Here is a 25,981-nt window from a genome sequence, read left to right on the forward strand (position 1 = left end):
GATGATGATGGTGGTTTTCGTTGGATCTGCGATGAGTTTAGAGATGCGGCGCGTTGATTACATTCTTTTGGGGCGCGTGAAACTGATTTGGTGAAATGGTATGGGGGGCTCGCGAGATATGGGGGGCGCGTGTTTTTATCATGGAAATTACATATATGTCCCTGTTGCTATACTTTGTCAAAAATAAAAAGAATGGGTATTTTGGTCTAACTCAAAAGGTGCACTTTGCTAATTTAGACCTAACTGGGTCTAAGTTAGCAGCCCCCATATATATATATATATATATATATAGAGTCAGGATCCGTTGACACCAACTAGTTTGACACCAAATGTTACACCTCTCAATAACGTTTTAACCGATATAAATTTTATAAAATCCACCGTTGGATTGAAAGTTTACATCATATAGATCATTTGTGTAAAATTTCAAATAAATCCAAAATCATTTGATATGTTATTGAGATACATCAAAATTAACGGTTTTTGTATTTTTTTAAATGCCGTTAATCTTTATGTGTCTCAATAGCATATCAAATGATTTTGGATTTGTCTGAAATTTTACACAAATGATCTATATGATGTAAACTTTCAATCCAACGGTGGATTTTATAAAATTTATATCGGTTAAAACGTTAAACTATATATATATATATATATATATATATATATATATATATATATATATATATATATATATATATATATAAAATCTAGGTGAACACTTCGGCTAAAATTTGTTTGGACATGTATCCATTATCCAATAATTCAATTATATGTCATATTTTCATTGCTGGTTTATTGTAAAATAAATTCAAATCAAATTAAAATCATATTTAATATTTCATCACGGGGATTCACTTATTCAAAATTTTATCTAACACGATGAAAAGTGATCCCAATGATGAAAAATGTTTGTAGATGATAGTGAGAACTAAGCATGAGAGTTTTATTGATATTCATTAAAAAATAATAAAGAACTAACAACTATTTTTTGTTCATGGAACAGCTATATAGTACTATAACAGAGACGGAAGAGGGATAGAAATAGAGAGAAAGTCTCAGTGGTGTAAAATGAGAAACGGGGAGCACTTCCCACTCAGTTATTAAAAATACACATTAACTAATTAAAATTTGAATATTGACAGCAGGTGTTATCCACATTTTCATATTTCATATTTCTTCACGGGAATCACTTATTCGAAATTTTATTTAGCACGATTAAAAGTGACCCCCGTGATAAAAAGTGTAAGTAGAAGATAGTGATAACTGAACAATATAATTTTGTTGATATTCATTAAAAAAAATATAGAATTAACAATTGTTTTTTTATTGATGGAGTCTCTATAGAGTCCTGTAATGGAGAAAAGAAAGAGATAAAAATAGAGAGAGAGATGGGGAGGGAGAATCTCTCGGTGGTCAAGATTCGAAATGACGGTTGAGTGGTAGTCCAACAATATATAATAGGAAATGAGAAACACTTCCCACTCCACTATTATAAAATACATATTGACTAATTAAAATTTGAATTTCGACCACGGAAATTTTCCCATTTTTTGTGTCCATCCCACTTTCACTAGATTACATCCGGCTGATGAAATTCATGGGAAACCTAAAATAAATTAATATAATCTTAATTTTTTATAATCTATGGATTTTTTTATAATTCCAATTTCAAGTTTTCCATAAACCTACGTTCAACCCATTTTTGGAATGCTAATTTATCATTGTGAGTAGAAATTCATACACAGATTTTTTCATTTGATCAAAATATGTTAATATTCATTCTAAAAATAGTATAAAATTTACAATTATTTTTTATTGATGGAGTCCTAGGAGATAGAGATGTGAGAGAAGGAGGGAGAGAAAATCTCTTAATTTTGTTGAACTGGAAACAAGGAATGGGGAGTACTTCCCATCCCACTATGCCTCTGTAACATCCTTAAACATATATCGTATTTTCATACTCAAGTAAATTAAACAAAATCAATCTCATAAACAATTGAAAGAAAAATATATACAACATTCAAAATAATATAAAATGAAAAATGAAATAGACAACCTTTCAAAAAATAAAAAAACATAGGAAAATAAATATTATTAAAAAAATGAAAATTATCATGTGGGAGAGATGTAAAAATAGAGAGTGAGAGAGAGTGAGAATCTCTAACTGGTGTAGAATGAGAAATGCAAAACACTTTCCACTCCACTATTAAAAATGATCCTTGACTAATTAAATTTTTATTTGAGAATCGAGTTTATAATTATTTTATATTTATAGGATCACTATATAGTCCCGGTCTCGGTAATGAAAATAAGAGAAAGAATCTATCTCATAATAGTGTAGAACGGGACGGAAAATAATAGTTTTCATCTCGCTATATTCTGTAACATCGTTAAATCTATATCATGCAAAACCTATCTTAATTTTATCGTAAAATTTTAAGACAAATTACTCAAATAATATATCAAAATAAACACATAAATAATATTGAAAAAGAAAATAATCCCGTGCATGACACGGGCTAACATACTAATAAAGTGTTAAACCTCAATTTTTCTAAACAATGTGAAATTTAACTCACACTTGCCACAACACCTTTATCTCGCGCCACTATAACAAGTACTCCCTCCGGACACAAATATAAGAAAAAAAAAACTTCAAATTTTGGACACAAATATAAACAAAAGTCAACTACTTTTAAACTAATTAATACTATTGTTCCTAATATACCCTTGTTTAATCATTTCACTTTTTCAAAAGTTTATGTGATTTCCAAGACATAAATCACTTTTCAAAGGGTAATATAGTAAACTTAACTCATGTTTTGCATTAAATCAAGAAAATTAACTACAGTTAACTAAATTTCGTAAACACCGCGTAAACAGTTATTTTTTCTTATATTTGTGTCCGGAGAGAGTACTCGCTTGATGCATTTATGGAGAGGTGCAATGTTTTTAATTTTAATGTTATCATTTTCATTAATTTTATTTCTAATCTAAATGCGATTTACGAACAAACGAACTTCAATGGGCAGCCGATTGGGAGCACGAGTATGTTGCCAATGTTATTTAAAAGAGAAATGTTATTTCAACACAATATTTTAACAAAAATACATCAAAGTTTCACTTTATGCTTTTTTAATATTTTTTGCAATCTCGATAATTGTGTTGTGAGTGGAGAAAAGTTGTGTCGTATTTTTGTCCGGTCTTTTTGTGTTCATATAACACTAATCTATTTAAAATGGTTGTCATATTCAACCGTATCTTTTTTACTTTCAAATAGCCACATGACATCCAATGTCTAATCCCAGTCTTTTGAATCGATGCTCATAGTTTTGAAACATGAAGTTACAATTGTAGTCTTGTGTGGCCATGTCTTTGGTCCAAAATTACCATCCCCATTACCAAAATTTCTGTAGTGATTGTATAAGTAAAAATTAAACTCTAAAAAGAAACTAGTCATAAATAAAACATACAAAAGAAACTTTTTACTAAAATGTTAAGATCCGCTTTCTTTTTTCTTTTTTTAAAAATAAATAAATTGATATCCGGTCCAAGGGCCGACTAATTTAAGAGGGTCAATCTCACCGTTTATTTGTGAAGCCCTATTTAAAACCAATTTTTTTTGTTCTGTATAGACTAGCCCACCAAAATTGGTACAAAAAAGAATCAAATCCAAAACTTTAAAATGAACGCACTTCAAAACCTCAAGCGAACACCGATACACTAAGTGAGCTTTTATCCAGCTTCTTTAATTTTCTCATTTTATTTATTTTCATATATCATACGAACTTCCTTAACAACAAAGATATATAAAAAAGTTAGAGGAATGCTACATATTACATTCATCTTTTTCAATACACGGGGGTATGTTATATTATATATGATGATAAATATTTGAAGTGATTAGGTTTGGTGATAGATTTAAGTAGTATGTACGAGGTTTTAGGTTCGGTCTTTAGCTTCATTGTAAAAATAAAAATAGACAAAACACACAAAAATTATACTATCATTTTTTTGTTTACAATATTGACAATGAAGATCAAACCTATGACTCAATAAATACTACTCAGATCTCCCACTACTAGACCAAACCAAATGATTTAAAATATACGGAATATATCATTTAATTATTTAAAAAATATATATTATTAAATTCTTTTTGCTTTTTTTTATCATTTTACAAATGTGTGAGCCAAACTAATCGAGCTACTCACTCCCCCGACCCCTTCATATAATTAAATAGTTAACAATTTTTTAATAACAACAACATCAATATTTTACTAAAAATAAAACAATATATAATACCCCTTTTTGTTCAAAAATATATATAATACCCCTTTCTTACTAAAACATTTAGAAAAATATATACTTAAATTTAGGCTTTGTTTAACATGGAAGATTTTAGTGCACAAGTTTTAAATATTATTATAACGAATACAAATTTTATAAAATCTACCGTTGAATTGAAATTTTATATCATATAGATCATCCACAATTTTTTTTAAAAAAAATTAAAAATTATTTAATATGTTATTGAAACTCGTATATTAAATTATTGTCAATTAATCTTGAGAAAATTGTCGAAGCAACTTTGATGGGTTTTTGAGTCCGTGAGGTGAGGTGTGGTCCATGTGAAAAGGGTGGTGACCTGTGAGCCAACTACCTTAACGGTCAATATGAAAATGAAAAAGTAGAGTAACATTAGTAGATAGTTCCTATATATCCTTCCCCAACCAACAACTATGAACTTCAAAGATTGGAATCAGGCAAATTTTCATGGTTTTGTTACTACTTTTATGGTTTTAAATTTTAATAGAGAAAGGAGAACAAATGATCATGACATTCATGCCCACGAAGACAATCAGATTAATTCCAAACGAAGATTTTTATTTTTTATTTTTAAAGTAGTCTAGAAAGAAAATTTTATTTAGGCACAATATATTATGATTATAAGTCTTTAGATATAAAATATATAATTATTTATCCTAATTTTATTCCTATTCATCCGAAAAAATTCAGAATTTAGAGAAACACTTCTACTTTGAACAATTTGAATTACCAGTAGTGATTAAGAATTTATGAAGATAAATATCTCTCTCTAGGTTATGGACAACCAGATAGAGAAAGTCTAACCTAGACACAAACTCAGCACTTTAATGTTAGGCACACTCACATAAAAATAAAAAAATTAAAGAGATATAATTAAATTAATATTGATTGATTTGACTATGTATTTTTCTTTTAATTTATTAAAATCATGTGTGCGTGCCTAAATAAATTTGATTTGTGATTGTGCTTATAGAAGAATGTTTTCAAAGAGATAACATAATCTAAACCACTATGTTTGATTTAGTGATAAGAGGTTAGGATAATATGCTAGAGGTATTGTGTTCGATTTCTAGTCATTTTAAATAAATAAATAAATATAAATAAATGAAAAATTAACATAATCTTTTTTTTGAAGGAAAAAATTAACATAATCTGTTATTTAAGGAAAGATTGTGAAACAAATCATAAAAACGTATATTGATGTTTTTCGGATAAACTCTATAAAACAAATATTTTGTTATTTAAGGAAAGATTGTTTTTTAAGGAAAGATTGTGAAAGAAATCATAATGGCTAAAAACGTATATTGATGATTTTCGGATAAACTCTATAAAACAAATATTGATGTTTTTTGGATAAACTCTATGATCGTCACTTTTAGCTAAAAACGTGGATTGACATCAGCACTCCCAAAAAACAGCATTGATTTAATATTTAAAATCTAATATTAATTAATAACAATCAACCACGATTCTGTCAAAAAAAATAAAAAAATCAACCACTATAAATACAAGGTTCCTAGTTTTGCTGATCAAATCACACTAACACAATTCATTCAGACAACAAAAACAATAACAAAACAAAGATGTCAAAAGAAGATGTTTTCATTGGAGCAATCGATCAAGGAACAAGCAGTAGCAGATTCATAATTTATGACAAATCTGCTAAACCAATTGGATCTCACCAGGTTGAGTTCACTCAATTCTATCCGCAAGCAGGGTAATTATCTCCAATCCATCTTTGTTTTCATTCTAAAGTTTTGTTCTTTTATTGGAAATTTTGATGAATTTTTAATTATGGTCGCGCCCCTCTTTGTTTTCATCGTAAAATTTTGTTCTTTTATTGAAAATTTTGAACCCATCTTTGTTTTCATCGTAAAGTTTTGGTCTTTGTTCGAAAGTTTTGATGTGTTTGTAATTTGGTCAACACCCTTGCTTTGTTTTCATCGGAGTAAACCATCGGTTTGTTGAGGCTCTGTAACGATAGTCTTGAATGTATATGTAATTTTGATAAATTCAAAGACTATCATAGCAATGTCTCTGAGATTATAATAATGATTTACTCTTTTCATTGTGATGTTTTGATGAAACTTTTGTTGGTTTTGTAGCTATTTTCACGCTCCATCTTTGCTTTCATTGTAAGTTTTGTTCATTTATTGAAAATTTTGATGAGTTTGTGTTTGATTTGAAAGGTGGGTTGAACATGATCCAATGGAGATATTGGAGAGTGTGAAGGTTTGTATCACTAAGGCAATAGATAAGGCAACGGCGGATGGATTCAATGTTGATAAAGGTTTGAAGGCTATTGGTCTTACTAATCAAAGAGAGACCACTCTTGTTTGGAGCAAATCCACCGGTGCTCCTCTTCACAATGCTCTTGTTTGGATGGATGTTCGTACGGCCTCTGTCTGCAGGTTCTCTCTCTTTTTTTTTTTTTTTTTTTTTTTTCTTTTCAAATTTTATTTCCTTTCCTGAATTGATGATTGATTTTAGTTACATAAATAATTTCATTATGTTTTCTTGCCTATATAAATGAATCTTTGCATGTTTAAGAGTACAATTCATCGGGCTAGGAGACTATAAAATGCTTACATATACATGGATGCCAAACACAACTTACAATAATTTAAGAAAATGTAAGCGATTGAATTCTACCATGTGTAGATTAATGTGGTGGTAATTCCTTCTTTGAGCCAGAAGGATCTCATATGATTTTATTTCAAATGAACTCATCATTGTAATGTGGTGGTAATTCTATTTTGAGCTATAAGGATCTGTTTGTTCAATGTTTTGATCTCTATCAATCTATAAGTCTTCAGCTTTTGTTGTTAGTTCCATGGTTGATGTTAGTGCACTATTTCATTCCTTTGTTGCCTTTGTTTCCATCATTAGAAATGTCATTGATGTTATTATTATTTTGAAACAGGAGACTTGAAAAGGAGTTATCTGGTGGTAGAACTCACTTTGTAGAGAGTTGTGGTTTGCCTATTAGCACATATTTCAGTGCTTTGAAACTTCTGTGGTTGATGGAAAATGTGGATGCTGTCAAGGAAGCTATAAAGAAAAAGGATGCATTGTTTGGAACCATAGACACTTGGTTGATATGGAACTTAACCGGTGGGGTGAAAGGAGGTTTACACGTTACTGATGTTTCAAATGCATCCCGAACAATGCTGATGAACCTAAAAACCCTAAGCTGGGATGAATCTACCTTGAAAGCACTCGCAATCCCTCATGAAATTTTGCCCAAAATTGTCAGTAATTCTGAGGTCATTGGCAATGTTGCTGCTGGATGGCCAATTCCCGGTATTCCTATTTCTGGATGTTTAGGCGATCAACATGCGGCGATGCTTGGACAAGCCTGCCGTAAAGGTGAAGCGAAAAGTACATATGGAACAGGTGCTTTCATTCTACTGAATACCGGAGAAGGAGTAGTTCAATCAAAGCACGGCCTTTTATCAACTATAGCGTATAAGCTTGGTCCAAATGCTCCAACCAATTATGCTCTCGAAGGATCTGTTGCTATTGCTGGAGCTGCGGTGCAGTGGCTTAGAGACAGTCTTGGTCTCATTTCTAATGCTGCAGAGATAGAGGGTCTGGCATTACAGGTTGAATGCAATGGCGGTGTTTACTTTGTTCCTGCTTTTAATGGACTGTTTGCTCCTTGGTGGCGTGATGATGCTCGCGGTGTTTTAATTGGAATTACGAGGTATACTGGTAAGGGTCACATTGCTAGAGCTGTGCTTGAGAGCATTTGTTTTCAAGTGAAAGATGTCATAGATTCAATGAACAAAGATTCTGGAGCAGATGAATCCAAGAAAGATGAGTTTTTGCTTAGGGTTGATGGTGGAGCAACTGTTAACAATCTGTTGATGCAAACTCAGGTTTGGACTTACCTTGAATTTTGTTCTTTGAAACTCTTTCTTTAATGTAATTCCATATTTTATAACTTTTGACATTGTTTAACATAACCAATGCCTTATTTGATACATAAACTTGGTCTCTTTTCACATAGATAATAGATTTTTTTTTTATAATGTGTTACAGGCGGATTTATTGGCAACTCCAGTGATTAGACCTACTGACATTGAAACCACAGCACTTGGAGCAGCCTATGCAGCTGGATTAGCAGTTGGGGTTTGGAAAGAAGAGTACATTTTTGATTCAAAGGATAAGCTGAAAAATGCAAATATTTTCCGTCCTTTAATGGCTGAGGATTTGAGGAAAAAGAAAGCAGAGTCTTGGTCCAAAGCTGTTAATAGATCTTTTGACTTAGCAGATCTTAGTCTTTGAATGTGCTCTTATGCAACTTTTACATTTTTAATTTCCTCGGTTCTTGGTACACATTTTACTTTTTAGCTTTGGATATGTCAATTATGTATTATAATTGACATTTTGTTTGTAGTTTGTTACATTGTTATAATAATTGACACGGATTTCTGTTACAGTGGAACAAAAATTTGTTTATGAATTTTTCCCACGTTGCTTGGCTTCCTATTCCCGTCTAATAGTGGCTGGAAACTTTTATGATGGAATCAGTTTTTTGTGGAAAAATATTGGTCTTACCCCCACTCTCTAAACACGATATTACTTCCACATGCAGATATAACTGTGCCCTCCTCTCTGTTTAATTGTGTTCTTGGTTCATTTTAATTGAATTTGATAGTTTTGATAGAAATAAAAGTACCGACAAAGAAGGGCTATATTTTTTTATATCGTATGCAGTAGATATTATTTGGAATTCTAAAATCTAATTTTCAAAATATATATTGCTCAAACACTTTTTATAGCAAATTTATCCTGTGGAATGTTATGCCTGAGAAGTGAGAAAGTTATTCCTTGGATTTTTTTTTATAAGCTATTCCTTGGATTAACTTTTGATATCTTGAAACAAACGTGCCCTAATCTAAAGAAGAAAATTTCAAGTGTATGTGTAGTACTAGACACTTAGTCTTGTCACCATTCTCATAAAATATACATCCTATATATATATATATTTCGACAAAAAAATTGTAGATATCTTTGTTTGTCCACTATTGTCTATTATTAAAATCTCCAAACTAGATCAGGTTTTAGCACGAGAAAAAGCCACATATAATTGATCATGTGTAAAATGAATTCTTTTAGTGCAAAGTCAGGAAAATATTTTCTAGAATTTTCTAGATGTTTTAAACGAGATAAATTTGGAGGGTGGGAAAAGAAACCATCGTGTAAAAAATAAGCTTAAGAAGATACAAACCCAACAACATGAGCTTTATGAACCTTCTGCTGTACATGGCTCCAAGTGCTCTCACTCTTCAGGTATGGCTCCCTTTTTCCAGTTTCAATTTCATAACTAATTCAAATTTCTTGGGGGCGTTCAGGGATTGCTGCTGAAATTTTTCTGTTGGATTGGATGGATGGATCCCCTTTAGCTAGTCCTAGGACAGTATTTTCAATTTTTACTGAAATTTTGTCTGCAATTTCATATTTTCGACCTACAGATTTCTGATTTTTACAAGTATCACTTAAATGAGGATAAGCAAATTGATATGCATTTTGCACATTGTCTAAAATTTTATATTTGCTTAAAGAGATATAAATTGACTCATATAGGTACTTGGGAATGCAAAAAGGAGCTGCAGGCTGCAGCAGTTGTAGTTTCAATTCTGATATTTAAAAACCCAGTTTCAGTCACTGGAATGATGGATTATTCTCTCACAGTACTCGGAGTTATACTGTATAGTGGGGAGCCAAAAAGATATATGCTTCAATAACCTTAATTTTTTTAGGCGAATCATTCTATTTTGACTGAGGAAGATCGTGTTAAAATGGAAATGGATCCGGCGAAGGCACCGGTGGATTTTATGACTCTGCAGCTTCATAATTTGGTGTATGAGAAGAGTCACTATCTTAAAGCGATTAAGGCTCATAAGGTATCCTGACATTAAACTTGTGTCTGAGGAAGAATTTTTCTGTGATGCTCTTAAAATATATTAAGGATTCGGTTTTGTCGAAAGATAGTGCTCATAATTTGAGCTATACCAGGTGATAATTAGATATGTTTCTGTGAAATTCTACCTAGTATATTTAGTATTACGTAATTAGATTGATTTTATTTTGGATAACAAGATGATAAATGAAAATAGGGTATGCATTATATGTATCGTGTATAACTGTATATTTAAAAGGGAATGAGATATTGGTTTGCTGGATTTTGGAAAATTATATCATGCTTTGGTGCTTGCCAAAAGATTTGTATTGATAAGGTAGAAGTTACCGCCCTTGTAGTAAGAAAGAATTGTAGGATGCATAGATAGGCTTGTATTAGTTCATATCTATGTTTTGGTAGAATTGTATAAATTTGATCATCTTTAGGGTAAAGTTACTTGATATTTTGTTGTGAAGTTGATAGAGACCAGAGAAACAACAGTAAAAACCAAAGAATAAATGGACACTGAATATGATGAATTGACTGCTTATTGGTATGAAAACTGAGGGAGAATTACAGTAAAGGAAATATCCTTTTCCTGACACAGATCTCTGCTCTTGTAAGAAGCTTACAGACTCGTTTTTTTTTTTTTTTGGTTTACAATGAGCTGGGAATCGAACCCAAAACCTATAGCATACTACCCAAATCCCGCACCACTAGACCAAACCTAGTGGCTTAGAAGCTTACAGACTCTTACTCATAACTAACATTTAGCAAAATACAAGATAAGATCTATTTCCTCTCACTACCCCCCTTATAGTGTGAAACGGTTACAGTCAAGAATCCAAGGAATGCCACATCATCAGGCACCTCAAGGTTTGCTACCCTCCTTCCGTACCCTTCTAGAATATACTATCCACTGCTTGGGCCCACCCTGCTGATTGTGAACGAGATTACTAGCTGCACCCCTATCAATACCTCCTTCTAAACCAATTGCCTTGTCCGCAAGGCAGAACTGAGGAAACTGACTCTGCATAGTAATCATATCTTCCCAAGTAACTTCTTCAGCACTTTTCCCTTTCCATTTGACTAACACTTGTTGCCCCTCCTCTCCCTGTTGTTGCACCGTACGATTAGCCAATAACTGTTCTGGTTCCACCATCTCATTTCCATCACCACTCAAGTTGTCAGGCAACTGTTCTTCCACCTGATACTCACCAACATCTTTCTTTAGCAACGACACATGAAAAAGTTACAGAAGTCGAGACCCCTCTGGTAGCTTAAGTTTGTAGGCTAATGCCCCAATTCTCTCCAGCACTGGATATGGTCCATAGAAACGCGCAGCAAGCTTAGCATTGATCCTAGTCACTACAGACTGCTGACGATGAGCTCTTAACTTCACAAAGACCCACTCCCCTATCTCAAAACCCCTATCCTTCCTTCCCTTGTCTGACAATCCCTTCATACGTTCCTGGGCACGTAGTAAATGCTCACACAATGTTTCAGTGCCTCATCCCTATCCAGCAACTCTCTTTAGACCGCTTCAACTCTAGTTTCTCCTTGCCCCCAACGTGTGATAGTGGGAGGTACTCTTCCATACACAGTTTCAAACGGAGTCCGTCCTGCTGCTGCATGATATGCGGTGTTAAACCAGAATTCCGTCCAATGAACCCACAATAATCATGTCTTTGGTTGGTCCGCAATGAAACATCGTAAATACATTTCTAAGCAACCATTAACAACTTCCGTTTGACCATCCGATTCGGGACTCTATCACTAACGATTGATGCAGGAACTCCATGCAGTCTCACTACTTCTTTGGTGAAAATTTCTGCCACCGTACATGCTGTATAGGGGTGCTTAAGAGGTATAAAGTGACAATACTTCGAGAGCCTATCCACCACAACTAGAATGGCCTCAAATCCTCTTGATTTAGGCAAACCCATGATGAAATCAATCGAAATATCCTCCCAAATTCTGTTTGGAATTGTCAGTGGCTGTAAAAGTCCTCCTGGAGAAGCAGCCAAGTATTTTTGTCTTTGACAAATATCGCACACTATAACAAACTCCTGCACAACATTCTTCATTCCCAGCCAATACAAATTTGCTGCAATTCTCCTATAAGTCCTATAGAAGCCGGAGTGACCTCCTTGAGGTGTTGTGTGAAACTCTTGCAACAGTTTCGCAATTAGGGTGGACTTACTAGAAAGAACCAAACGTCCTTCATAAAACAGCTTACCATGTTTATATTGAAACCCTTGATTACCTTCAGTGCCCAGTTGCAACTTCTGTATAATTTCGAACAGTTTGGCATCTTTATGGACCTTGTCACGTACTACCTGCCACTCCTCCTACACTGGGTAAGAAATCAACGTCTGTAACGTGCTTCCTTCCCCCATTCGTGATAGTGCATCAGCCCCTCTGTTCTCTTTACCCGGCTTATAACGAATTTCAAAATTGTATCCCAGCAGTTTAGCGGCCCAATTTTGTTGTTCAGCAGTCACTATTTTTTGTTCCAGCAGTTGCTTCAAACTTTTCTGATCCGTTGACACAACGAATCTCTTTCCAAGAAGATAAGGCCTCCAATGTTGAATGGCCATCACCACAGCCATCAATTCCTTCTCATAGGCGGATTTTGTCAAATTTGCACCCCCAATGCCTTGCTAAAGTATGCTATGGGTCGCTTCTCTTGCATTAGAATAGCTCCAACACCACATCCTGATGCATCACATTCGATAGTAAACTCTTTAGCAAAATTTGTTAACGCTAGGACTGGAGCTGTTGTGAGTTGCTTCTTCAATGCTTCAAAGCTGTTTGTGCTTCCGGTCCCCATACAAATACATCCTTCTTTGTGAGTTCAGTCAATGGCCGTGCTATCTTCCCGTAATCACTTATGAATTTTCTATAGTAGCCGGTAAGACCAAGAAATCCACGAACTCCTTTCACATTGCTGATTGTTGGCCAATGATTCACACTGACCACCTTGTTAGGGTCTACAGCCACCCCCTCTGCAGATATGAGATGCCCCAAGTATTTCACCTCTTTTTGAGCAAAACCTTTCATGTTGCTGGGTGTTGGCCAATTTAGTCTTCTTTTTCTTCTATCTTGTGCCATCTATAAGAAAACTTGGTTGAGTTAATTTCCTGTTGTCGTGATAGTTTTATGGTTATGGTCTTTAATTGAAATATTAACTTCTCATTTGTGATGCTCTGCATGTCTGCCTGGTAATTACTGTATGCTTCTTGTAGTAGTAACTATCCAAATATCACAACATTGAACCACTGACTACAACAAGTTCAGAGAGAATCATGATAAGTTCAAAAGGGGATAATGTTATTTTAATGGGATTTTGCTCACATATTTATAACTGAAACATGATTAACTGTTCAATAGATTATGAGTTCCTCTAGTTCATGATTTGGGCATAGATTGACACATAGGAGCATAATGTCTTTTGGATTATGATCAATGTTCTAATTACGGAAAATAGACTTGTGTATTATGAATGTATTACTTCAGGAGCTTGTTTTAAAACCTGGAATGAAATGATGAATGAGGATTTAAAATTCTTCTTCTGTCTCTTTGGATTTATGATTATTGATTTGTGGTTTGTTGATACTTTTTCTCACATGAACAAATCAGTAATTAAGTAACTTATATCACAAAGGTTCAGCTTGTACATAACTCTGTTTAGGGAATGCATGGTGAGTTGTTGGCTCTAAGTGCAATAAGCATCTGTTATTTTGCTTAGGGATGTAGTGGATCGGTTGACGCTCATTTATATTTTTTTATGCCTGGTATTACATCTATGCAGTTTCTTTTTTGGTGCTGGCTGGTTGCGAGTTTGGAGTTCAATTTCTGATTGGATGTATCCAATTGGTTCAGTTCCGCAACAAGTAATTTTTACCTCTGCTGAATTGCAACCAGCTCCTGCAAATTTGCAAGGCTAACGATCTAATTTATTTCTTTAAATTTCTCTAGTAAGAAATACCTTAGTCTTAATGTTAGCTTATTTCACATTGAAGTTATCTTTCTTATTCGATTGTTGTTATTTGATACAAAAGTTTTCTAAAATACTTGATTAATATTGTGATTAAAAATTAACTTAATTGTTGAGTGCCTTAACTTTTGTGCAGGTAATCAAGAATGTATATCATGGAACATGTGGATTAGAGTCTTCTAGAATGATACATGATGTTTATAGGAGATTTATTTAATTATTACATGCAAATGCTAATGCTTAATTGATTTAATTTTATTATGTGCAAGTTTAAGCATGATTTTAAATCAAGTCGTGTTGTGATTGTTGATATTATGGGGGATTTTTGTCAAATGTGGTATGATATTGCCTTAATTTTAGTCTCGTTGTGGTTGTACTTGTAAGTAGTAAAGAAGTTGTGTGAGATTGAACAGATATTAGAGAGGTGTGCAATTCTCCGCGTAAGATTATTTTTAGAATAGATCGATAGAAAGCATAGATAATTGATACGGAGAGTTGTTATGGAGAATTGCAGTCAAATGTGGTCTGATATTGCCTCAATTATAGTCTTGTGGTTGTAACGAGTAAAGATCTTGTGTGGATATGTGGAAAAAATGACGCGCAATAGAGTTGTGAAATTTTGCCATGTGTTATTGCAGACTAAATTAAAGTTGCTTATCCTTTTTTTAAGTACTTATTGCATTTCCAATTTCTGTAATTTTTTGTTGGTGGAATGCTATTATTGTTGTAGTTCATTAATTTGCAGGAAATGAGTCTGTTGGAGGTAAAACATGGTTTACTTCAGATAGCAGAATCGTTGGATTTTCTCCACAACCATGCTCATCTTATTCATCGAGCTATATCACCTGAGGTGACAGCTCTTTTCACTTCATTTTTTTCCTCTATAATAATCATTTTAGTTAATTTGATTTTGTTATTTTTGCGATTTGCCTTCATCTTTTTGTCATGCGACGAGTAATTTTTTTCTTTTGGCAAAAGTATTCTTTTTGTCAAGTAATGATAACAGTGAAAGTGAGTCCCATTGTAGTTAGAAATGGTATAAAGCATGTAAATTGTGTTTCTAAATTGTGAGCAACATCTATGAATTTCAGATTGGTTCATTGAATACAAACTTTATGCTTTGCAGAATGTTTTTATCACATTGAGTGGAGCCTGGAAACTTGGTGGATTTGGTTTTGCAATTTCTTCTTCTCAGAACCCTGGTGCTTGTCTAATCTGCATGCCTTCCATTATGCTGTGAGTGGAAGATCCGATAAGATTAGAATTTTCTGTATTGACATTTTTTAGTTGACTGACATATTTGACCTCTAAAATGCCATTATACTATGATGAAGAAGAAGATATGTTATGGATATTCTTGAAAAATATAGGATGTAATATACTATCTATTATATCTAGGATACATATATCGGTAACGTGAAAAAATTCATAAAATGTAATATACATCGAAATGCAATTCTTAAAATACAAATCAAGAACATACTACTTTTGTCGCTTTATATAAGCCCTTTTGACCCTTTTGACACTTTTCACATATTTTACGAAAAAATTGGTCATATAATTAATGCGGACATTTTGTGTATGAATATCGCTTAATTTGTATCTGTGTATAGATGTGTCTAATCCCGACTTTTCATCTCCCAAGACAAATTAGTAGTATTAATAAGGGGTATATTTGAAAATAATAATAAATTCATCTAGTAACTTGAAATAGAGCTTTTAGATAGAGTAGAGACAATAATTTATTTTTTCTTTCCAAATGAGGCTTATATTAGGGACATGGTGAAATTGTAGACTACTTTGAATGAAAAGGTCAGAGCCTTATCAGAACCTCGTTAGCTGTATAATAAAGACTGTCGGCCATATCAGAACAAATAATGTTTTTTCTATTTTGAGAACAGAAGAGCTTGATTTGGTCACCAATGAAGTATCCAAAAGTATTAGATGCATATTCTATTATATACCAGAGTGAAATGTAAGGGTGCATTTCATTTGGTTAAATCTGAGAAACAGGACATGAGAAAATTTACTTTCTTTGTTTGTCTTTTAAAATAGTGATTTAGAATCTATGTTGTCAATAATGGCAAATATCGTCACTATTGTGCCTGAGCATCGCGTCACGGTGGGTGGCTGCGCCCACCTTACTTTCTGTTTCGTTTTCATTTGAGTTTTAATGTTTAGTTTCTTTAAGCTTTAGAGGCTTAACTTGTTTGTTTCCTTGAATTTTGTTTGTATTTACAAGTATGTTTTTCTTAAGACTCGTGACTTTTATTTCTAATTATGAATATTTCATGAATTTTGAGTAGTTTGTTTTATTTTCAACTAATTTTTTTTAATATTAAGTGTATAGTATATCTGAAATATCAAATAGCTGTCACCCCGCACCCTATCCCGCTCGGCTGCTCTGCAACTGCGATATGGGACTGATAACATAAAACTATGTTATATTTGTATATCCTTCTAGTCCTCTGGAGGGAAATAAATTTTGCTTAATTGGTCTGCATCTTATTCCACTATGGCTGTTGTACAGGAGTATGCCGTTGAAGACTCTGTTTTGCCACTTCAGCCATCGATTAATTACACTGCACCGGAGATAGCGAGGATCACTGCTTCTTCAGCTGGGTGCTATTCTGATATTTTCAGTTTGGGATGTCTTGCCTACCATTTCGCAAGCCGTTGTTTGACTGCCACAACAATTGTCAAGATGTTAAACCCAAATCCCTGTCTTCCTTTTTCATAGACTGGTAATGGCATCTGAAATAAATGAGCTTCATATCGCATAAGAAACTTGAACCAGGAAAACTTATGGAAAGAGATTTCTTTTGGTCCAGATTGAATCTTGTGTTTTTGTATAGGAGTTTAATTTCTAGGAAGATATTTTCCATCCGAGTTCCATTTCAGCTTGTTACTTGCAAATTAGGCTTTCATGTAGCTACTTCACAAGATTTTCTAGTACAATATATTCAAGGTTTATCATTTTCAGTATGCAGAAGTACTAAAATACTACTAATGTAATAATCAAAGCCGATACTAACAATACTGAAAATAGGTACTGTAACTTTAAAAGTTTTTTAAGTATGCAGTTGTAGGCTTGTGGCTGTGGTTGCATATGTCTACTCTCTAGATGAGAGTATATTTTTTTCTCAATGGTCGAATACATTTCACTAGATAGATAGGTTATTACTCTATATGTATTTAGGTTGACAGAAAAAAAGTCTACAACTTTATTACTTGATAACAACAGGCTTCATTAATTATTAATTATAAATTAATAAGAAATTGTGATTTTGTACTTATGCAGTACATGAATACCTTGACTTACTTATCGAGTGATGCTTTCTCATCTATCCCATCGGATCTGGTTCCTGACTTGCAAAGGATACTCTCTTCAAACGAATCTTTCAGGCCAACTGCAATGGATTTTACTGGTAAATATAGCTTGTTAAAACAATACATTTTCTTCATTGCTTGAACGAAAAGGAAAACAGTCTTGGCACATAACAATTGACGGGGTATCTTGGGGAGTTTTATTCCAGCAAAATTTTAGTGGTGTCTGATCTGAAGAGGAAGGTCTCAATTATGTCAGGTGTGATGATGAGTGATAGATCTGTACTTCACAATTTATTGCCTGTGAGTTGGTTACATTGACATGAAATTGTTAGGAGCTATAACTTTGGAATATCAGGATCATTGTTATGTTATTTGCTTAATTGGTGTAGGCTAGTGCTAATAATTACACGGTAACAAACGAGTATAAATAGGTGTAACTTTGTATCATATCACATCCAATAGCAATCTAATGTCACCCATGCAGAATGTTGTTGCCATCCTCTCTTTTCTTCCTTTTCTACCTAAACTTTAACTCAGTCATGTCAACATGGCATCAAAGATCTTCAATGATATATCTTGTCAATTTTTCATCATTCATAAAAACATAGCTTCCAAGTCTAATTCACCTATAGACAACTATGAAAATTCAGTTAGTCGGTCACCACCAGTATAGTTAGGATCGAGATCCGGTGCGTAGGGTCGCACGACTTTACGAGCTACCGGAGGCCAAACGAGCTTCGACTTTGTTCCGGTTCTTTTTTGCACATTTGATGGTAAGGGTCGAGTTTCTGAAGCAGGATTGTAATGAAAAATGAGCAGGATCGTTTTTGCTCCTTTTTTTAGTTATTTTATCATTTTATAAACTTGGTACTTGGTTGTTATGAACTTTTGGAATGATGATTATGAAATATTAATTAACTAAGTTTAATGTTGTGATTTGTAAGTTATTTTGTTATGTATTATAATTTTTATGTGTTTGTGCGTATATGTATATATGTGAAGTTACAATTCCCCCCTTGAGTAGGATCTTACGAACCGTGCTACGACCCTCGTGCTTACGATCCTTCACCACCATGACCATCAAATGGATCATGTCATCTCCACTCATACCCCACAGCCATGTGTCTCTTTTTTTACATCCTCAACATGGTCAGTAGATAAAGGAGTATATAGTCTGATTCCACTCACAACATGATCAACAATCAAACCTCTTCCCACTAGGTGTGGTCAGTTGAGTAGATCAAATGACGCCATAATGCTCTATTAGCTATCATATCTTTATCCAAACCATTGTCTTCAAGGTCTTCATTGATACAGAAGGGGAATACCTGCCACAAAGTAGTCCTAAAATAGTGCTATTTACATTATTTACAACATTTATTATGATTATCTTTATAGGATATATGCCCCTCATTTTGCAGGCTCACAATTTTTTCGCAATGACACTAGGTTACATGCTCTGCGCTTCCTGGACCACATAATCGTAAGAATTTTAATTTAGCTTTGTTATCACAAATTCAATAACATGCAGTATATAATTCAGTACACTCTTGCTCTGTCAATCATTTGGTAGTTGGAACTGTGCACTATGACTTCAATGATTTTGGGTTTGACTTGAGTATGTATGTCAATATGGTTTCCAGCTTGCTTTTTGAAATCATGTCAAATATGTTGCAGTCATTGTATTTTTCCTTAATATGTGATTAACTTACCTTTTCTTCTTTACTCTGAATGTACGGAAAATTAAATTCCATGTAGGTCCTTCCACCACTTTGTGCAGAACTTAGGAATAATGTAGTTATACAGCCGATGATTCTACCAATGGTTCTAACCATTGCAGTGTCTCAGGTACTGTTATCTCTTTCTTTTCAGCACTTTCATGAAGTTCCTTAATATGTGTTGACAACATCGTAAATAAAAAACCAATGCTTCAAGAAATATTATTTTGTAAGTGAATGTTTAAATCAAGGCATAGTGTGCTTTATAAACCAAGGCTAAACATTAACCATTTGATTACAAATAATTCGAAGGTCCAGATCCTTGAAATTCTTTGCCTAATTACTGGAATTACAAGATTATGGTTAGCCTTGGCCTATATATAATAAACCTAGACACTATTTACACACATTCCAACAATTAGCATGAGAATATAATGGATCCATATTGTTTTTTAATAAAAAGAAATTCATTAATATGAAGGAAATAAAAAATAAAATAAAAACTACTTTTTAGGACAAGAATGATTTTGAGCAATCAACACTTCCAGCTCTTTTCCCTGTCTTAAGCACTGCTTCTGGTGATACAATGTTACTACTTCTAAAGCATGCCGAGCTAATAATTAACAAGGTATTTTTGAGTTAAAATGTGGTTCCTTTATTTGAAGATTGAAAATCTTTGTATCTAATGACTATGTTTTCACTTATGCTATTCTTTGTTCATTTAGACTAGTCAAGATCATTTAATTTCACACGTTCTTCCAGTGATTGTTCGGGCCTATGATGATAATGATGCACGTTTACAAGAAGAGGTCCTGAAAAAATCAGTATCCCTTTCCAAGCAACTTGATGCCCAGGTGAAGGCTATACTCTATCATACAGGAGTTATATATTGTTTAGCAAGTTTCGAAATGTTACATATTTTCTGCCGAGTATCTTTTCAATTGCTACATTTAGTAAAACCATAAACAAAAAGAGGCAATCGGTACTCCTCGTGAATCACCAATCTTGGTATTGCCTTGGGTAAATAACTCCTCAAAGGGTCCTTACGTACTTTTGGCACATTACCATGTCATACCACCCAGTAAAATAAATAGGGTCCTTTACTACTGTCATCGACAGTCTTCAATCCACAAACCCTCGAAAACAAAATACAGAAGCCTAGAGCAATACTCTCCACACATACCACATAAAATTACTCCCAAAACTTTAGAGAAAACAAAATAGAGGCAGGTCAGCATGTCCTTGCGGTTTATATGTTACCTCGTCTTACCATCCCCTTGAGGTTTATATTATCATACAACCCTGCTACTGTTCAGCCTAATATGATATCAGATAACCCTTTTTTCCCTGTGTTCACATTAAATGTCAGGTATTCCGATACTAAAGCATCAACTTCTATGATGTTTCTAATACATTTTTTGTTCTTCAGCTGGTGAAACAAGTGATTTTGCCCCGTGTTCATGGACTAGCACTCAGGAACAGGAACAAATCAGTAATTAAGTGATAGAAATGTGAATCAAGTGGGCCCTAAGCCCAAGATTTGGAGGGTGTATGAAAGAATACGTGGAAGACGGTAAGAATGATGATGTGGAGGGAATCATGCGGGGATGCATGGAATGTGTGATGTTGAGTCTTATATATATATAGTGGGTTAGAGGAGAGAGATTGGGTAGCTAAGTTGATTGTTAGCATTGGGTTCACATTACGTGAATTGAGGAGCACTTGCTCTTGAGGGCTGTTAGCTTGCTAATAGTTTATTATCTTTGTTATTTTCATTTTCCATTTTCACAGTGTAATTGTTCATCGGTTTCAATCAATACAATTACATATTTCTTCATTTCTATCTTATTTTCATTCTTTGAGATCTAGAGTTCTATCATTAAGTAACTTATATCACAAAGGTTCAGCTTGTAAATAACTTTGTTTAGGGAATGCATGGTGAGTTGTTGGCTTTAAGTGCAATAAGCATCTGTTATTTTGCTTAGGGATGTAGTTGATCGGTTGAAGCTCATTTATATTTCTTTATGCCTGGTATTATATCTATGCAGTTTCTTTTTTGATTCGTAACATTTCCTCCACCACCTCCTAAACCACCGGAGTCAGAGTTGTCCGCTCAAAGCCATGGCTCGTCTCAAACCACCACACCTCGTTTAAATAAGTCACCAGAAAACCATTCAACTCCATGGAAACCGCCTAAACCATCATATTGTATCTCTATTCTGATTTCACCGTCACTACCAACCTCCGATATCACTGCTAAAACCGTGTCACTCTTGGACCCTTCATCACTGCCTATTTCGACGTCGGTGCAGATTCACTCGTATCAGCCCTGTGTTAAGATCACAGATCATGTATCTGTAACCACTCCCATGACCGAGCTTCATTCCGACCGTAGAGGCTTTAACGATGATGTGGATTTTGCGATTCCACCAAAACCACCAGATGGTGCAGTGTTACACCATTTCCTACCACCTGAACCACCTAATGGTGTGGACGTTCAGAATTACTTAATGTTGCCACCACCGCCGAAACCACCGGATTTTAGTTTTCAATTGAAGCAAGGGAACTCCAAGTGAAGTGGGATCTCACCTGGAGTTATCTAAAATCAACGGTTGGGATTATGGTTGTGATTTTGTCTCCTGTGTTGAAGAACGAAAATAGTTGAACCGGTTATGGTGTTGCATGATTCTAAAATGATGGATCCAGTTGAAGTTATCTCAATGGAGCCACTTTAAGTTGATAGTTTGAATTCTCAAATTTTCTTCACTCATTACCATGACTACTGTATAGTTGGTAAGGGTACATGGTGGCAAATTAAAGCTAAAAATATGCTTACACAAGGTCAATTCGAAAAGGTTTGTGCTCGGGATAATCCTTGTGGTGTTTCCTTTATTATTGGTACTGATATTAATGATCTAGTGAGAAGCTTATTGCTATTATGTGTTCTTCTGTTTATGAGGAGGATGCATGCCACTCATTCTTTGAAGCTTGGACAAGTTATGTGGTCTTCTTTTTATTGTGTGTTTGCTAATATGGACCAAGTTAACAATGGCAGTGAACTCAATGTTAATTGCACAAACTCAAAGGTATTAACAAAGGTGGGGCATGCATCCACTTGTGATTTGTTTCCAATTTCTTGTGCTCACTTTGAACAATGGGATCCAGGTCAACAATTGGGTTTGTCTACAACAGGGAGGTCCTTTCATATGAAGCAGTGGGATCCAGGAAAATTTATCTCTTCAACATTGTTTTTTTACAACCTTGAGGACAAGGTTGATTTTGAAGGGGTGGGTAATGTTATGATCCTAGAGGCCCAAAAAGTGAAAGGGAGTGATGACTCATCAACATTCTAGAATAAGTTTGTTAGCATTTTATTATTATTTGGTTACTAGTTTTGTTATGGAAATATTCCTATATAAACTTGTATTGGCTTATTCAATCATTATGAAAAACAATAAATTAGTCTTTTCTTCTTATCTTTTTACTAGGAGGCTTCTCTGCCCTCGAAGTAGAGTTAATCTATTTTCCCAACCCTAACAGAAGTTTGGAGTTCAATTTCTGATTGGATGTATCTAATTGGTTCGGTTCCGGTGCTAGAAACTCTGTCATTAAGTGTGAGTTGCTTGGTTATGCTTACTTATAAACATGTAATTGTTTATATCAAAGGATGAATTGCAAATGTTACTTTGTTGTTTTCATTATATCACCTCAATCTAACCTATATATCAACTCAATGGCACCCGCCTATAATTTTATGAATGTTATATGCATATGTATTTTTATGTTTATGGTTCTTGCACTTTTCAAAAATATTTTAGAGCCATATATCAACTCAATTGTATTTTTAGAGCTGGAAACAGGGCATTGGACCAGCTATTTTATTTCTTATTATTTTCTTGTTAAACTGAACCATGGCAACAAGTGCTTCATGTGAATCTTTAGGTCATTCTCATACACAAAATGGGGCCTGCTATCCTTGTCACCGCGAACTGTACAATGTATCCAGGACTGAACTGTACAAGGTGACTCTGTATGATGATAGTATCTGCAACAAGTAATTTTTACCTCTGCTGAATTGCAACCAGCTCCTCCAAATTTGCAAGGCTAACTTTCTAATTTATTTCTTTAAATTTCTCTAGTATGAAATACCTTAGTCTTAATGTTAGCTTATTTCACATTGAAGTTATCTTTCTTATTCGATTGTTGTTATTTGATACAAAAGTTTTCTAAAATACTTGATTAATATTGTGATTAAAAATTAACTTAATTGTTGAATGCCTTAACTTTTGTGCAGGTAAGTGTATGGTATCAAGAATGTATATCATGGAGCATGTGGATTAGAGTCTTCTAGAATGATACATGGTGTTTATAGGAGATTTATTTGTAATACTAACTATAGATAAAAACATTATTAGTTAAGCATAAAAAGTGTTTAATATTATGCTAAGTTAGGCTAGGTATAAGATATAATGTAATAATGGAGTACATTTTATGCATGATAATTTTTTATTTATGACATTTATATCAGTTTTTAGTTTAAAAAGATTATATTTTTTATTATTAATTTTTTTTAGCCTTAAAACAAGTTAGAGACCGATTTAGTGACTGAAATTTTAATAACTTGATAGCATCAGCCTCTAAATCGGTCTCAAAAACCGGTTCATCAACATGATGGTTCTACCTCAAAGAGGAGTTATAGAAAATGTGAAAGGTATTTATCGGGGACGGGGTGAACCAAATTTCGTCAACTCGAAAAATGGACAATTGATATAATACTGAGTTATCATTTGTTATGATGACAGAAGGAAAACTTCAAGTTTAGAATGAGAAAAGTTCATCAAAGAGAGCTAGATATTTAACAGACTTCAGACTTGATGAAAGATGGGATGTTTACAACAAAATTATTTCATCATAAATCAAGTACCCTGAGGCTTGTTAAATTGCTAAGGCAATGAGAAAAATAACCACTCATTCTATTTTTGCTGAGGTCTAGTTCCTGCATATTCTTCATTCCACATACTAGTCACTAACTTAATTAGTTTTTGAATTATGAGTAAAATAGTGAGTCACTAACTTAGTTCTGGAAATTAACAATTTCATTTCTAAAATTAACGAAATTTTAAATGATTATATTATACATATAATCCTCGACCATACTAATAAAAGCATGAAACATGTTTACATATAGCCAAAAATAGAAACAAAACATCAACAATCCACGGACACAACAATGTAAGGTAAGTTTAAAGTTTCCTTTATTGTATTACAAGCTAAATGTAGGGTTATCTCTGAGACTTTGAGTGTCTTGTACAACATAAAAAGTTGGTATCCAATTGTTTTTATAATAAAACGCACACGCGCGCTTGCATGCATGCATGCATGCACACAATAGCATACTAAGTTATCTAGCGGTAGAACTCTATTTGTAGAGTTGTGGTTTGTCTATTAGTACACATTTCAATGCTTTGAAACTTCTGTGGTTGATGGAAATTGTGGATGTTGTCAAGGAAGCTATAAAGAAAAAAGATGGATCGTTTGGAACTATAAACACTTGGCTGATATGGAACTTAATCGGTGGGGTGAAAGGAAGATTACACGTTACCGACGTTAATGAACCTAAAAACTCTAACTTTGGATGAATCCACCTTGAAAGCACTCGCAATTCCTCCTGAAATTTTGCCCAAAATTGTCAGTAATTCAGACGACGTTGTTGATGGATGGCCAATTCCCAGTATTCCTATCTCTTTAGGCGATCAACATGGCAATGCTTGGACAAGCTTGCCGTAAAGGTGAAGCGAAAAATACATATGGAACATGTGCTTTCATTCTACTGAATACCAGAGGAGTAGTTCAATCAAAGCACAACCTTCTATCAACTATAGCTTATAAGCATGGTCCAAATGCTCCGACCAATCATGCAATCGAAAGATTTGTTGCTATTGCTGAAGCTGCGGTGCAGTGGCTTAGAGATAGTCTTGGTCTCATTTCTAATGCTGCAGAGATAGAGGCTCTGGCATTAGAGGTTGAATCCAATGGTGTTGTTTACTTCGTTCCCGCTTTCAATGGATTGTTTACTCCGTGGTGGCTTGATGATGCTCGTGGTGTTTGTATTGGAGTTATGAGGTATACTAGTAAGGTGCATTTGTTTTCAAGTGAAAGGTGTCATAGATTCATTGCACAAAGATTATGGAGCGGATCGATCTAAGAAAGATGAGTTTTTGCTTAGGGTTTATGGTGGAGCAATTGGTAACAACCTGTTGATGCAGACTCAGGTTTGGACTAACTTTGCATTGTGTTTTATGAATCTCTTTCTTTCAAATTACCTAGTTTCTAACTTTCATCACTCCTCCCCCAAACAAAGAATATACATTTTTTTAAGAATTAAATGTACAATACAAAGTGGAACATCATAGTTTAGACAATATGATAAGTTAAGAATAAGGTTTTCTTTGTCTTATTATTTGCTTTATGCAGGGTTATCCGTGAAACTTTGAGTGTCTTGTACAACATAAAATGTTGGCGCCCAAATGTTTGTTGTAATAATATACACACACACAATAACATACTATAACGCTTGTATGCGCACGCACGCATGCACGCACACAATAACATACTATAACGCTTGTATGCGCACGCACGCATGCACGCACACAATAACATACTATAACATTCTTGGTTCAAAATTAGACGATT

General features: G+C 33.9%; 2 protein-coding genes and 1 pseudogene across 5 annotated transcripts; all 3 read left to right on the forward strand.

The window, feature by feature from the left end:
* Nucleotides 1-5,759: 5,759 nt before the first annotated feature.
* On the forward strand, nt 5,760-8,800 carry LOC123921520 (glycerol kinase-like). The gene is made up of 4 exons (XM_045974103.1): nt 5,760-6,049; nt 6,522-6,743; nt 7,256-8,213; nt 8,377-8,800. Exons 1-4 carry the CDS (start codon nt 5,916-5,918, stop codon nt 8,620-8,622), a joined length of 1,560 nt encoding a protein of 519 aa, XP_045830059.1. The 5' UTR covers nt 5,760-5,915; the 3' UTR covers nt 8,623-8,800.
* Nucleotides 8,801-9,385: 585 nt separating this feature from the next.
* On the forward strand, nt 9,386-21,125 carry LOC123921522. 4 transcript variants are annotated; one of them, XM_045974106.1, is made up of 11 exons: nt 9,386-9,630; nt 9,925-10,356; nt 14,055-15,090; nt 15,367-15,476; nt 16,771-16,947; nt 17,542-17,668; nt 18,992-19,053; nt 19,329-19,418; nt 19,803-19,916; nt 20,014-20,142; nt 20,718-21,125. In XM_045974106.1, exons 5-11 carry the CDS (start codon nt 16,945-16,947, stop codon nt 20,790-20,792), a joined length of 600 nt encoding a protein of 199 aa, XP_045830062.1. In that variant the 5' UTR covers nt 9,386-9,630; nt 9,925-10,356; nt 14,055-15,090; nt 15,367-15,476; nt 16,771-16,944; the 3' UTR covers nt 20,793-21,125. The 4 variants fall into 4 exon arrangements, with proteins under 4 accessions (XP_045830062.1, XP_045830061.1, XP_045830063.1 ...); XM_045974105.1 differs by having other exon boundaries at nt 9,925-10,244; XM_045974107.1 differs by lacking the exons at nt 9,386-9,630; nt 9,925-10,356 and adding an exon at nt 10,413-13,944.
* A 532-nt stretch (nt 21,126-21,657) lies between these two features.
* Nucleotides 21,658-25,774, forward strand: LOC123921983 (annotated as a pseudogene).
* The last annotated feature ends 207 nt before the right edge of the window (nt 25,775-25,981 follow it).

The sequence above is a fragment of the Trifolium pratense genome, linkage group LG4 (genome assembly GCF_020283565.1).
Source record: "Trifolium pratense cultivar HEN17-A07 linkage group LG4, ARS_RC_1.1, whole genome shotgun sequence".
NCBI classification, from domain to species: Eukaryota; Viridiplantae; Streptophyta; class Magnoliopsida; order Fabales; family Fabaceae; genus Trifolium; species Trifolium pratense.

Bases quoted from the DNA above. Each gene is read 5' to 3' on its own strand.
- LOC123921520 (XM_045974103.1), top strand. From the start codon at position 5,916: ATGTCAAAAGAAGATGTTTTCATTGGAGCAATCGATCAAGGAACAAGC. The intron at 6,744-7,255 runs GTTCTCTCTCTT...ATTTTGAAACAG, and splicing joins CGTACGGCCTCTGTCTGCAG to GAGACTTGAAAAGGAGTTAT. The intron at 8,214-8,376 runs GTTTGGACTTAC...AATGTGTTACAG, and splicing joins ATCTGTTGATGCAAACTCAG to GCGGATTTATTGGCAACTCC.
- LOC123921522 (XM_045974106.1), top strand. The intron at 17,669-18,991 runs GTAAATATAGCT...CTCATTTTGCAG, and splicing joins AACTGCAATGGATTTTACTG to GCTCACAATTTTTTCGCAAT. The intron at 19,917-20,013 runs GTATTTTTGAGT...TTGTTCATTTAG, and splicing joins CCGAGCTAATAATTAACAAG to ACTAGTCAAGATCATTTAAT.